General features: G+C 38.3%; 1 protein-coding gene across 1 annotated transcript in view; it reads left to right on the plus strand.

The window, feature by feature from the left end:
- Nucleotides 1-16,231, plus strand: part of LOC127418753 (zinc finger protein 37-like) — a 96,721-nt gene that overhangs the window by 36,053 nt on the left and 44,437 nt on the right. Inside the window, exon 5 of the mRNA XM_051659531.1 lies at nt 8,698-8,955. Coding sequence (XP_051515491.1) covers nt 8,698-8,955 — 258 coding nt within the window. The remainder of the gene's footprint in view (nt 1-8,697; nt 8,956-16,231) is intronic.

The raw sequence follows: 16,231 nt of genomic DNA on the forward strand, positions 1-16,231 counted from the left end.
ATCACGATGACATTTTTCCCTGAAGGCGATGGCATAGGGTCAGTCAAGCAATTTGAGCTTTTAGCTCTCATTGCAAGAGTATAACTTTCTTGTATCCCTGTTGGGCTCCGAGGCAGGTGGGGAGCAAGAATGATGAAATAAATATAACAAATAAAACATAACAAATATGGCAAACAAACAAACCCCCAAAAGACGGATACTAGAACAAAATTTGGATGACTTGAATGCTAGATGTGTACTTGTTCCAGAAAATGAAAACTGGGAGAGATTTATAATTTTAGAATCTCAACCACCTGACATGGCACTTACAAAACTCTCCCCTTTTGCAATTCAAAAAGGAATTGCAGGGATTGCAGGTACTGTCAAAGATGCGAAAATGTTGAATCAGGCCAGATTCTGGTCGAATGTACAAAGAAAGTTAATGAAGATGCAAACACTGTATGCAAACACTTTGGCTGGTGTCCCTATGAAGGCATCTTTACACCCATACCTAAACTCCAGCAAAGGCATAATATGAACCAGAGAACTACATGACGTAGATGAAACTGAAATAGCTTCAGAACTAGCACAACAAGGTGTTACAAGTGTAAAGAGGATTACAGTAAAAAAAGGAGACCAAATGATAAAGACAGGCACGTATATTATGACATTCAACAAACCTCAATTACCTGAATGGATCTGGTTAGGGTACTTGAGGGTCCCCGTTGACATATACATCCCTAACCCCCTAAGATGCTTCAATTGCCAGAGGTTTGGTCATAGCTCCGCGGGGTGTAAGAACAATCCTACCTGTTACAATTGCGGAGAGGACAGGCATGAAGAAACCTGTTTAAAACCATCAAAATGCAGAAATTGCTCAGGGGATCAGCCGGCCTTATCAAAACACTGTCCTATATGGATTAAATTAAAAGAAATTCAAAGAGTAAAATGTAAAAAAAAAAAAAAAGTGAACTATGTAGAAGCACGTAAAGAGGTGGAAAATCTCCCAGATTTTACATTTGAGAAATCCTTTGCATGTGTAACATTACCAACCAAACATACAGTTGAGTGCCAGACAGATGTGACCTCGCTAACAAAAAACAAACCTCAGTTAATCAGCAACAAAAAGCGCAAAGCACTCAAACACCAGTCAAACACAAACCAGAGCTAGCGAAGAACCAAATGGAATGGAACATTCCCCAATATCAAAAGGAAAGAAGCCACACCAAAGCACAAAAGCACAGCCACAAAAGGCTAGTCAGGAGAACAGGCCACGGAAAGCTGATCATATAAAAGATATAGATATGGCGGAGATCTTAGAACCCCACAGTCAGTTAGGAGAGTCCCTCTCCTAAGAGTAGGAGTAGAGTCCAAGTTGCAGTGCTACCAACTGGACAAGCAACAATATAATTCAATGGAACTGTCGAGGTGTCAAAGCAAACTTTGCAGAACTTCAGTGACAAGCCATGTTACTCAACCCTCTTGCATTTTGTCTCCAAGAAACACATTTACCACCAAATAGTCAAATATCCCTAAAACGTTTTGTAAGTTTTAACACAAATGGACCAAACATACAACGTCCTTCAGGAGGAGTAAGCATCTTAGTTCATTGCAACATAATTCACAGTCAAGTCTAAATAGGCATTAATCTCCAAGCAATAGCTGTACGTTTAACCTTCCATAGGGCCATCACATTTTGTTCTATTTACTTGCCTCCAGATACACCTGTCACACTTCAAGATCTGAGCAATCTTGCTGATCAACTCCCAACCCCTACATACTCGCAGGCGACTTCAACGGTAACGGCCCTTTATGGGGAGGAAGTTGCACAAATAGGAAGGGAAAAATACTTGAAGACCCAGGACATGGAACATATTAAAAAATCGATTTAACAATATGCAAACCTGATCTCTTGCTTGGTTTCTCATGGCGCACCTTGGATGATCTGTGTGGAAGTGATCATTTTCCCTTAATCGTTACATCTACAAGATCAAATATCCAACATAATTTTCCAAGATGGTATCTCAAGAAATCCAACTGGTACCTGTTCCAGACCCAATGTTATGACCAATTTAATTCAGCAACCCTAGACAGCCAAGACCCAGTTACAAGTTTCACAGACAAGTTGATAGAAATAGCAAATGATACCGTCCCTAAGACATCACCAAAACCAAGTCGCAGGCATAACCCATGGTTTGATGACAACTGCAAAAAAGCCATAAAAGCTCAGAAAAAAGCGGAGAGAATCTTCAACAGACATCCATCTGGTAAGATTTAAGATATGCCGAGCACAAGCACGATGGATTATAAATAATGCAAAAAGACAGAGTTGGAGAAAATACGTATCTAACCTAACAGCAAATACACCATCACCAAAAATCTGGAACCTGATTCATAAGATGAAATACAAAGATGAAGAAACTCAAATTCGACACATCAAGCATCAAGGCACTCTCGTAACTAAGATCCAAGAAATAACCAACATTCTAGCAAAATCTTTTGAAAAGAACTCTTCATTAGACAACTGCCGATCAGAATTCAATAGAATACGTACACAACAGGAACAGAAATTCCTGAATTTCCACTCAAATAACACTGAGCCATTTAATCAACCCTTCACTATAGTGGAACTTACAAGGGCTATCAAACGTTGCAATAATACCGCAGTTGGACCAGACAGAATCCATTACGAATTCTTGAAGCACTTACCACATACTACACTACTACTCCTCCTGGAGATTTTTAACAATGTTTGGAAAACAGGGAATATACCACCTTCGTGGCAAGAAGCAATAATTATTCCCATCCCCAAACCAGGTAAGGATCATTCTGACGCAAACAACTACCGTCCCATAGCTCTGACTAGCTGTCTCTGCAAAACCATTGAGAGAATGATCAACGACCGTCTAGTATGGATTCTGGAATCAGAGCATAAGATTAGTGATTACCAGTGTGGGTTTAGAAGAGGCAAAAGCACTTTGGACCACCTCATCAGACTTGAATCGTTTGTCTGGGACAGCTTCATTAAAAAAGAACATGCTGTAGCTGTCTTCTTTGACCTTGAGAAGGCCTATGATACCACCTGGAGATATGGAATACTTAAAGACTTGTACAAACTTGGGCTCAGAGGCAACCTACCCATATTTATCTCCAACTTCTTGACAAACAGACCTTTTCGCATTCATGTAGGAAATACACTATCAAACCCACATGTACAAGAGCTGGGAGTTCCACAAGGGAGCATCCTTTCAGTGACTTTATTCAGCATCAAAATCAATAGTTTAATCAAAGTTATTGACCCCCACATTTTTCGGAGCCTGTACGTTGACGACTTATGCATATGCTATAGGGGGGAAAATATGAATATAATTGTACGACAGCTACAATTATGCATCAATAAAATAAACAACTGGTCAGTAAAGAACAGATGCAGATTTTCCAAAACAAAGTCAGTATGTATGCATTTTTGCCTTCTCTGATCCTTACACCCCGAGTATGGTTGAGTATGGAGGGAGAACCCATCAAAGTAGTGAATGACTTCAAATTCTTAGTCTGTGATAATAAATTCACCTTTATCCCACATATGAAGATGTTGAGGACATTTTTTTTTAAAACAATGAATATTTTAAAAGTCCTGGTCAATACAAAATGGGGTGTGGATGCTACCGTTCTTTTACATCTCTACAGAACATTAATTATATCCCGACTGGATTACGGGAGTACTGTGTATGGTCAGGCAAGGAAGTCATACATTCTAACACTTGACACAATACAATACCAGGGAATACATCTAGCTCTTGGAGCCTTCAGAACAAGTCCCTTTCAAAGCATTTATACAGAAGCCGGTGAACCTTCCCTCCAGAATAGGTGTCTGAAACTGGCCTTACAATATGCAAACTCAAAGCAAATCTAAGTAATCTGGCCTCTACACCAGTATTCCAACCAGAATGTTCTCATTTGTATGAAGCTAGACCTAAAGTGATCAAACCTTTTGGAATATGGATGAAACCATACTTGGAGAACTTGAACACCAATCTGGACAACATAAGACAGTATCATTTTTGGCCTGTCCCCCCCGGACCTTGAAAAACCAACTATTTCTATGGCATTGGCACAACTAAAAAAGGCAGAAACTCTCCCCAACGTGTATCAACAGGAATCCTTGGTACCGAAATGTAGTCTCCCACTCCATAGTACAGTATTCACGGATGGATCCAAAACGGATAACAGTGTGTCAGTAGCAGTGATTGGAGATCAACAATATGGCATACGTATTCCAGAACAGAGCTGTATCTTCACAGCTGAGGTCTGAGCGCTGCTACTGGCACTGGAAAACATTGAGCAGGGCTGAGGATGAAACTTTTTAATCGCTACAGACTCAAAGTCTTGCCTTCAAGCACTTGATTCCATGGAGACCGATCACCCCATAATCATAAACATTTTGGCTAAAATACATCGATTACAGAAGAAGGATTTCAACATTATCCTCTTTTGGGTGCCGGGACATATTGTTCTGGCAGGAAATGTAAAAGCAGATACAGCTGCAAAAGAGGCATTAAACTTGGAGATCCCAGAATGTCTGATACCACCCTCTGAACTCAGGCCATTAATAAACTCGTATATCACCAGTAAGTGGCAAGCAGAATGGAATGAGTGTGACAGCAATAAACTATACGAAATAAACCCCAGGGTCCAAAGCATCTACTCTCAAAATTTTAAATCTAGGCACGACCTTTACCAGATGCCGACTGGGCCATTCAAAACTAACACACGTGTTTTTACTGACTGGTGAAGATCCTCCCATATGTATACCTTGCCAAACTCCTATGATCAAGCACATTCTATTGAACTGTAAAACTTTTGGAACTATCAGACAACGCTTCTATACAGAGACTTCCTTATTAAACATTATTTTAAAAAGTACCATCTGAACAGATTTTACAGTTTTTATCTTGTATAAACTTAAAGTGTCTTATCTAATATTGCAAATATGTATTGACGAACCTTTGTTTGCCATGTGAATAGTCTAGTTGCTGACATGGTGTTAAAACTAAGTAAACAAAGAGTTAAGAGAACATCAAATCATTTATCAGTTTACTCAACAGAAATAATTGCAATATTACTAGCTTTACAGTGGGTGGAAGAGAATCACCTAAAATCAAATCAAATCAAATCACTTTATTGTCACACAGCCATATACACAAGTGCAATGGTGTGTGAAATTCTTGGGTGCAGTTCCGATCAACATAGCAGTCGTGACAGTGATGAGACATACGCCAATCTACAATAAACATCAAATTAACACAACACAATTTAAACATCTGTTATACATAATTAAACTCGACTTAAAACATCAAATTAACACAGCACAATTTAAACATCTGTTATACATAATTACACAACTTAAAACATCAAATTAACACAACACAATTTAAACATCTGTTATACACAATTACACTCAACAATATACAATAATAACATACATTGCACAGTATACAATATGCTGTTTTTGTTTTTTTTTTTTTTTTTTTTTTTTTTTTACTATATAGATACTATATAGATACACATTATTCAATAAAAATTAAAATATATATGAAAAAAAGTATATATATAGAATGTACAGTATTGTACTGTATTGACATTCAGGCTGTCGGTTGATAGTCAGTTGTTAAGAGAGACATAATATAATGACAGTAATATAATTTATGACAGTCCGGTGTGAGATAAAAGAGTAATAAAGTGCAGGGATGATGTATTTTGATCGTGGGAGATCAAGAGTTCAGAAGTCTGATTGCTTGGGGGAAGAAGCTATCATGGAGTCGGCTGGTGCGGGTCCTGATGCTGCGATACCGCCTACCTGATGGTAGCAGTGAGAACAGCCCATGGCTCGGGTGGCTGGAGTCTCTGATGATCCTCCGAGCTTTTTTCACACACCGCCTTGTATATATTTCCTGGAGGGAGGGAAGCTCACCTCCGATGATGTGTTTGGCAGTTCGCACCACCCTTTGCAGTGCTTTGCGGTTGTGGGCAGTGCTATTGCCGTACCAGGCGGAGATGCAGCCAGTCAGGATGCTCTCCACAGTGCAGGTGTAGAACCGTATGAGGATGTGGCGGTTCATTCCAAACTTCCTCAGCCGTCTCAGGAAGAAAAGGCGCTGATGAGCCTTCTTCACAACGACTTCAGTGTGGACGGACCATGTGAGTTCCTCAGTGATGTGGACACCCAGGAACTTGAAGCTGCTGACTCTCTCCACTGGTGCTCCATTGATGGTGATTGGACTGTGTTCTCTGTCTTTTCTCCTGAAGTCCACCACAAGCTCCTTTGTCTTACTGACGTTGAGGGAGAGGTTGTGCTCCTGACACCAGTGTGTCAGAGTGTGCACCTCCTCTCTGTAGGCTGTTTCATCATTGTCAGTGATCAGACCTACCACCGTCGTGTCATCAGCAAACTTAATGATGGCATTGGAGTTATGTGTTGCCACACAGTCATGTGTGTACAGGGAATACAGTAGTGGGCTGAGAACACAGCCCTGCGGGGCTCCAGTGTTGAGGGTCAGTGATGAGGAAATGTTGCTGCCTATTCTAACCACCTGGCGTCTGCTTGACAGGAAGTCCAGGATCCAGCTGCACAGCGAGCTGTTTAAGCCCAGAGCCCGGAGTTTCTCATCAAGCTTGGAGGGCACTATGGTGTTGAATGCTGAGCTGTAGTCTACAAACAGCATTCTCACATAAGTGTTCTTTTTTTCCAGGTGGGAGAGAGCAGTGTGTATTGTAGATGCAATGGCATCATCAGTGGAGCGGTTGTTACGGTAAGCAAACTGCAGCGGGTCAAGATTGAGTGGTAATACAGAGCAGATGTAATCTCTGATTAGTCTCTCAAAACATTTGCTGATGATGGGGGTCAGAGCAACAGGACGCCAGTCATTTAAACAAGTTATTTTCGATTGTTTTGGAACAGGCACAATGGTGGATGTTTTAAAGCATGTGGGGACTACAGACAAAGAGAGGGAGAGGTTGAAAATGTCCGTAAAAACACCAGCCAGCTGGTTCGCGCACGCTCTGATGACGCGGGGAGTAATAGTATGTTCTGATTCATATTCAGAATTACAAAGTATAGAAAGTGGAAAATCAAAAGCTAGGCAGGATATTTTGTGTAAAATACTTCAAATTATGTACAGGATTAGTCAAAACAAATGTAAAATAGTATTTATTTGGGTTCCTGCTCATGTGGGTGTGAGAAGAAACGAGGAGGTGGACAAGTAGCTAAGAAGGCCTTAGGAAATGTATATAGATCTCAAAGTTCCAATGAGTAAAATGGAAATAAAAGGGAAAATAAGAAAAGCTGTTAATGAGATATGGCAAACACAATGGGATAAGGAAGGAAAAGGGAGGCATTTATATAATACACTAGACTTAGAATTGGACATTCACAGTTAAATTAGTCTCTATTTAAAATAGGTAAACATGAGAATGGAAGATGTATAAAAGTGTGATCATCCAGAAACTGTTGAACACATCCTAGTTGAATGCAGAGTTTATGATAACGAAAGATTGAGATTAGTTGAGAAATGTTTATAAAGGATAGAGCACAAATCTCAGTGAAAAATTGCTTAATAAGGATGGAATAACTTTTCATATGGTATTAGCATATTTGAAAGAAATACAAGTAATAAATAGGATTTAGGGTTTATTTATTTTTCTTTTTTCACCCTCTTTTCTCTTATTATTTTCCCATAAGTGCGAAACTCCACACTCCAACCCAGTTGGTGGCAGAAATGCACCACAAGTTGGTTTTCCAACCGCCATAAAACGTCAAAGAAGAAGAAAGAAGAATTTGAGCTCTCAGTCGGTACATGTTCAGTGTGTTTAACTTAATTTGTGAGTTTATATTAGTTTTCATATGTTTGTATTTTTCTGTCTTTGTTCTGTTCGTAAAATAATCTTATTATCGTCTTATGTGGCGGTTTTGTGACAGACGCTTTAAAATATTCAGATTCAGGAGAAACAAGCAGAAATCTGAGAATATCATGTTTAATATCTGATATATGAGCTCGTTAAATCAAGAAGCAGATTTTAAAGAAGTTCAATGATGTTAAATAAAGCATGTTATATGCTAATATCCAACAATATTCCTGCTTTAAATACAATAAAACCAAACACAAAGCACACATTTATATTTGTCTCATAACTCATACCTGAAAAAGGGTTTTTCTGTCTTGTTTTGTTTATGTTCAGATTTTCATCAGGAGAGAGTTGAAGAAAGAGGTGATGAAGACAAAACTGATGGAGAGAGACAGTTTACAGGTTAAACATTCATTTCATCATTTAACTGAATCACTGTGTCTGTTTGTCTTTTCCAGAGCAGAGTCTTGTTAGATTTTAATGAACTTTTAAACTTGAGATTGTAAGTAAGTTTAAAATGATGTGATATGACTGTGACTCTGTGGTGATGAACGGTACAGATGTGATTGTGTTGTGTTTGTCAGGAGCTGGAAAAGGTTTCCTGTCAATCTTCAGTGTGTGTGACTGATGGGACCTCCACAGAATGTCAGGATTCAGTGTGGAGCGGCAGAGATCAGTCCACACCACAGCGGCTGCTGGACAAACTCTCTGAACAGAGATCCAGAGACACACAGGACTCACAGCTCACTTTACTCTGTTCTACTGATGCTCAGGAGAGTGTGTGTGACAGTAATCAGGGTGATCAAACCTCCACAGAGTCTCTGACTTCTGTCTGTAACGCTGGAGAACAGCAGATGCTGCAGACACCAGTGAAGATTGAAGTGAAGCAGGAGGAGATAAAAGAAGAAATTACAGCAGAGGAACAACAGAGTGATGATGATGATGATGATGATGAACAGGTGAAGATGTGTTCGGTGAAGCTGCTGGACTGCAGGAACCTGATAAAGATGAGAAGAGAAACCACAACAGAGGAACAACAGAGAGATGAAGATAATGATGATGTCATTCCTTCAGGTATGTTTCATTCTTTAATGTTTTACATTTTCATGACAATCAGCCGTCATGTTAAAAGTTAAAAAGTTCCCCGCTGTTATTGGCATTTTTTAAGTTTTCAGTTGTCTTTTAAAAAGGTACATATTATATTTCCCCAATCAAAGTAGTTCTGTAGGTGACTGGATTAGAGTTCTGCTTAAGTATAGTTTTGATTATATCACGGGTCTGTTGAATGCTTGATTCTGATTGGTTCACGGGTGTTATAAGGTGTGCCATTATTTTTCAAGTAAATGCACGGCTATGAAATAGTTCCAGGTCTTGACCGCATAACGGTTCCATATATCACTTCGCCAAATTATTTCAGTTATTTCAAAGAGCCTTACAGGCTACCACAACAAAATAACCAATTAAAACAAAGATATTGGTTAAAGTAAATTGGTTAAGAATGTCAAACAATGCCTAAAATATCCTACATTTACATAAATTTCCGTTAAAAAGAGCCCTCGCGCTCCCTTGTCTCACCTGCACTTACACGCTCACACACATACATACACATGCACACACACACACATTGAGACTCGAGTCGCGACCAACAAATGGAGCCGCATCCCCGCGACTTGATGAATACAACAGTTTCTATTATCTGAATAACTTTTAATGTTTCAATGTTCAAACACAAACTCACACACATATGCATTACATCATTATCCAGTAAGTCCTCGAGTAAAGCAGCGCAAGCTTTGCAATCCTCCATTGCTAGTTCAAAAGTGACGTTTTGGAACTAGCAACGAAGGCTCGGACTGTATGAAAGCAAGATGCTGAATCCGTGGCGAAGGAAAGTAGTTCCTCTCATAAGAGCGTTTTAAGTACGAAAACCAGAAAATGTCTTGAGATAAAACCTTGAACAATGTCTTAAGGTGTGGTAACCGTTGTACAAGCAGAATAATTGACTCCAGCCCGTTGAATTGTTTAAAAATAATGCACACCCGAGGTGTAACAGTTACCAGCATTACCACCTCGGGTGTGCATTAGTTTTCAACAATTCACTTAATTTGTTGTTTTTTTACTTAATACATTTAAGAAAAGTATTGGCATTTTCCTCTTAAAATATTCTTAGTTCAGTGTATTTTAATACATTTAGGCTGTGTTTAGTACAAATTTGTAAATTGTTCAATTTCGTTGTTCAACGATTTCAGTTTCAGTGTAATCACTTGTGCAGCTTTCATGGATATTAGACTGAAGTCTTAGCAGTCAAGGTGTGCCGGTTTTTAACCCTCTGGGGTCGACGGACACGCCGGCACGTCCTGCTGGATTTTTTCCTCATAACAGCGGAAACAACTTAAAATACTCCATCATTTTTGGGCATACAGATAATTGTAAGACATCATTAGAAACTATAAAGGGTCTACTTTTATTTGTGTACACTCAAAATAACAACATAAACTGGGTGCACTTTCAGCCGTCTCTATCTCCGTGAGCATCTTTCTGAAACACGTCACAAAAATGAACTGAAACTCAGTGAATACTTATCACACAATATGTCTAAAGAAAGCTTAAAATGTCTACTTTTAAATAAAATAATTCAAATTTAAAACAAATATTCTCCTGCAATGTAATCTGTATGAAACTAAAGAGATGTACAGTTTTTCCTGGCTCAGCTAATTATCGCTAATGTGATCACACCCACGTGCAGAGGGTGCTACTCATACGGTAATATGCTGAGGCGATCTATGCAAATGGTAAACGCCCCAAACGATGCCTTAAAAAGCATCAAGTTTCATCATCAGATTCATTCACTTTCCTGCACGTTTGGAACGCTACACAGGTGAGGAAGCTCTTCAGATGTTCCTGGATAGTGACGAAGAGTTCACATTTTCCTCAGAAGAAGAGCGGGATGCCGACGATGAACGTTTGCATTTTGAAGAGCGACTTGATCCAGCTGAGGATACATTTTCGGATGAGTAAGTCATTTAGTTTTACTTGCAGTAGTTGACATGCTATTTTATATAAACATATTTTACTAGTTGGACTATTTCCAGACTTGCCAGCCAGTATTCAGAGTATTGAAAATTGAAATATGTCCTAATAGGCAAGTTTTAGTTACATTTAAATGTTGTTTCTGCTAAAGCAGGTATTTAAATTGTATGCTGTATGATATAAATATGATATGTAATATGATATAAAAGTAATATGAATGTTTAGATTATATTTTAACTAGTGTTTATGCTGCCTCATTATCATCAACTAAGCTTGTGCTCGCAAATATCTGTTCGGGTGTAAATGTGTAAAATGTGCTGTAAATATGCCCGGTCGATGAAGTGCGCGAATGTGTAAATGTTTGCGGTGTGTATATGTGTCTGTATGGCTTTGCAACATTTTTTTTTTTTTTTGCTATGCCTGGGCAGTATTTCTTTTAGTGATTGATAATGCTAATAATATAGTTCTTTGTGTAATAAACATGCTTACAGATGTTTGTTTGTTTTACAGCTATAAGAATGATAGTAATCAGACATCTGTTGCAAAGAGGGCCAAGACAAACATTCAGGCAAGCAACAGGCAGACCACTCTGTCATGGAAAACAGAGACTGATATTGACATGGTCCACAGACTCTGAGATTCTTGCCTGCATGGGAACCTGGACCACAGCTGAGTCCCACTGACGCACACACTCCCCAGAGTCTCTCCAAAATGTTTTTTTTCTGAGAATGCAGTGTCAACTCTGTGCCACAATACCAATGCTCAGGCTACCGGGGCAATTGCAAAGGGCCGCAAATATAAATGGATAGATGTCAGCATCAGTGAGATGTACCACTACATTGGCCTGCTGTTTTACATGGCCATGGTGAAGGTGAGCTCCATCAGAGACTACTGGTGGCAAGACAGTCTTTTCTCTGTGCCTTTTCCTCCCACAATCATGTCAAGAGACAGATACCGCACCATTTCATGGAATGTGCACATAAGTCACCCAGATGCAGATAAGAAAAATGACAGAAAAAGGGGCACAGCTGAACATTACCGTATTTTCAGGGTCAAACCTCTCATGGACACTATCCGTCATGCTTGTAAAGCCATCTATCATCCACAGCTAAGTTTCTTTTAGGATGAAAGAATGGTGGCATGTAAACCAAACACAGGAATGACATAGTACATGAAAGCCAATCCAACCAGGTGGGGCTTCAGGTTGTTTGTCCTTGCTGATTCATCAAATGGATACAATGTGGACTTCTCTGTGTACACAGGAAAAAACAACTTTCCCACAGGCCATGGACTGTCATATGATACTGTGACATCTCTTTTGGACTGTAAAGTTTTAGGCTCTGGGTACCATGTGTACATGGACAATTTCTACACAAGTCCAAAGCTCCTGACAGACTTGTTTGCCATGAAGTTTGGTGCTTGTGGGACTTACAGAGACTCTAGGAAGGACTGCCCAAGGGATGCAACTAATTCACTCTCAAAAAAATCTGCTAGGGGATCCATCAGGTGGATTCAGGATGGACCTCTTGTATTTGTGAAGTGGATAGACATGAGAGGTATCTGTCTGTTCTTCCATCCATTCTGCTTATACAGGTGAGACTGGGCAGAGGAGGGTGAAGTCACAAGATACATGGAGGACAAAGACATTTCCATGTCCTGCACCTGTGACTGCCTACAACCAACACATGGGAGGTGTTGACCTGTCTGATCAGCTGTTACAGACAGCTGTTGCACAACGCAAAACAATGAAGTGGAACAGAAAGATCTTTCTACACTTATTGGACATTGCTTCCACCAATGCTTTCATTATGCACAAAGAGCTATGTGGTAACATGACCCACAAAGAGTTCATGGAACAGCTTATTGCAGAGCTCTGTGGTGTCACAAAGTAGCACCAAAACAGACCAGTAGTGACCATGTACCGGTTCCAGGAGCTGAGAATATTGCCACTGTTGGTCACCGGAAGTGCATGCTTTTCAAAGTACAGCATGGTAAAAGGCAGGTCACATCTTGGAAATGCCAGGCATGTGAATGTTCTCTTGTGTCTTCATTTGAACAGGATCTGTTTTCAAAAATGGCACCAAGGCATGTAACTGTATTCTCAAATCTGTGTGCTGTGAACTGTTCACTTCACAGTTTACAATGCTTATGTGCAATACTATGTGAGCGAGTATCTTACCAATCTAAAACTTTTAAACAGTAGTGTAGGTCAAAAGTTTTTAAGTAAAGTCATTATGTAAAGAAAATGTATAGTCAGATTACTTCTTTTAACTTAAACTTGATTTTGTGAATAAGCTACAAACAATACATTCAATCATTAAGTCTCCTCACATTCATTCTCTCTGTCACATTCCTCATTGATAGGCCCAGGGGAGGGGTCTTTGTCTCCTCAGGTGCGAATCACATCAATATTCATGATCATTCACGCCTCCTCGCATATGGCCTTTCTAACACTAAAAGTGTCTTATAAAAGTTAAATGACTATATTGTTTTGTATGAATGAGTGATCAGGATGGTTTTCACATCATTTTGTAGAAAAAACTCTAGGCTACAAGATCCAGTTCTCAAAAGTCTTGTGAACAAGTGTTTAGTATGTGTTATATGGCCTTATTTCAGTGACTTAACATTTTAGTTTTTTTCAAAAACCATGCATAAACTTTATTTTCTCAAAAATGCAAACATGTACATACATAGCTCACATATCATTGTAGCCCAGTTTGTGCTGAATACAGTGTTATCAGACTTTAGCCATTAATATGTTTTTAAGCAACTGAAAAAGCACAAATGTCAAGGCATGTCGAAACTTCTCCAGGGCCCAAAAACACCTTCAGACCCCAGAGGGTTAAAGTGTTTTCTCCTGCTCATGTAAGCGCATGTAATACAATGAGCACCGGGATGAGTCTTTTCAAGCATGAGAGTGAATTTGCAGAGAGTTTACAGATGATTGTACTATATTAAACTGTATGTAATGCTGCTGAATATAATGTATAATAATGCTAAGGGTCCTGATATTTGAAAGTCCTCCTGATAATGCCACATGTAATGTCTGAATTCACTATTAAACTTATACAGTGGCAAAGATTATTTTACTGGATAAGCCGTACACATTAAAAAAATAAAAAAGAATAGTTAAGAAACGTAATCAGTGAAAATACTATTTTAAAAACTATAATATTAAAATACTTAAATGTATGTAATCAGTGACAGTGTACAAGGATATGTATGTAACATAATTATGTATTTTTCAGCTGGGCAGAATTATTAATATTTCTATTCTCGTGTCACTATTGCCCTCTGCTGGGCTGATTTTTTTTGTCCCACTCCATGCCCTATGGATCATTTTACTCTTTTTACTCATTTTATTAAGTTTTACAAGTAAAGGAACTGTTTCTAATAATAATTAAAAAATCCAAATGTAACTTTTCACGATTCAGGCTTTGTTTAAAGTTTTGTGAGAGTAAAGAATTGTGAATTCAGTAATGTAAATCAAACCAAATCCTTAAGCCCTTTATCATAGTTTTTTGAAAAATCATATTTTAATAAAATACAGGAAATAAAATGTCAGTTTTTATCTGATTAATCTTAGAAGTAATCAAAGATTAATCGATTATCAAAATAATTGTTAGTTGCAGCCCTAGTTCAATTACTGTTAATAATAACTTGAATGGAAGATAGGGCTGTTGGCGATACGTAAAAAATATTTTATCGATAATTACCTTAAAAAATATTGCGATATACACGATTATATCGTCAACCCCCCCTGCCGAGGGTCAGTGAATTTCTTTTTTTGATTTTTTTAATAAGTATTTTTGCTTTTAAACATTAAATGTATTTATTGAAACACAAAAAACATAAAAGACATTTCTAAATTCATATTGCACTTTAAACTAAATGAAAAAAACAGTTAAAGTAACGAAGTGAACAAAAAATCATATATATAATCACCTCCCCAAATACAAACATTTATCATCTCCAGCTGCTCCATTTGCCATTACGCAAATATCAGTCAATGACAATAGGTGGAAAATTACTAATAACCCACAGATTAAGAACTAAAAACAATTATAAGTGTAAGAATAATATTAATAAAGCCTAAAAAATTCCCTTGTGTTCCCAAAATAATGCTGCTAAATGTGTGTTCTTAACGAATTAGTGTTTGTATTGCATTTTGGTGATAAAGTTAATGCTGCCTAAAGAAAAGAAAATAGAACTCAATTTTAAGTTCAAGGTGAATGTGTCTTTTATTATTTTATGATTTAATTGGTTTTGTCTTTGTTTCTTTAATACAAAGATATATAGTTGAAGTCAGAACTTTACATACACTTAGGTTGAAGTCATTAAAACTAATTTTTTAATATTTCATTTTAGCAAACTATAGTTTTGGCAAGTCATTTAGTACATCTAATTTGTGCATGACATGAGTCATTTTTCCGACAATTGTTTACAGACAGGTTGTTTCACTTTTAATTGACTATATCACAATTCCAGTGGGTCAGAATTTTATATTCACTAAGTTAACTGTGCCTTTAAGTAGCTTGAAAATTTTCAGAAAATGATGTCAAGCCTTCAGCCAGTTAGCCAATTAGCTTCTGGAGGTGTACCTGTGGATGTATTTTAAAGACTACCTTCAAACTCAGTGCCTCTTTGCTTGACATTATTGAAAAATCAAAAGAAAACATCCAAGACCTCAGAAAAAAAAAACTGTGGACCTCCACAAGTCTGGTTCATCCTTGGGAGCAATTTCCAAACGCCTGAAGGTACCACCTTCATCTGTACAAACAATAGTACGCAAGTATAAACACTATGGGTCCATGCAGCCATCATACCGCTCAGAAAGGAGACGCATTTTGTCTCCTAGAGATGAATGTAGTTTAGTGCGAAAAGTGCAAATCAATCCCAGAGCAACAGCAAAGGACCTTGTGAAGATGCTTCAGGAAACAGGTAGACAAGTATCTATATCCACAGTAAAATGAGTCCAATATCAACATAACCTGAAAGGCTGCTTAGCGAGGAAGAAGCCAGTGCTCCAAAACTGCCATAAAAAATCTAGACTACAGTTTGCAAGTGCACATGGGAACAAAGTTTGTACTTTTTGGAGAAATTTCCTCTGGTCTGATGAAACAAAAATTGAACTTTTTGGCCATAATGACCGTCATTATGTTTGGAGGAAAAATGGTGAGGTTTGCAAGCCGAAAAACACCATCCCAACCATGAAGCATGGGATTGTCAGTATCATGTTGTGGGGGTGCTTTGCTGCAGGAGGAACTGGTGCACTTCACAAAATAGATGACATCATGAGGAAGAAAAATGATGTGGCTAT

Source organism: Myxocyprinus asiaticus, chromosome 28, assembly GCF_019703515.2.
Source record: "Myxocyprinus asiaticus isolate MX2 ecotype Aquarium Trade chromosome 28, UBuf_Myxa_2, whole genome shotgun sequence".
In the NCBI taxonomy this organism is placed as follows: domain Eukaryota; kingdom Metazoa; phylum Chordata; class Actinopteri; order Cypriniformes; family Catostomidae; genus Myxocyprinus; species Myxocyprinus asiaticus.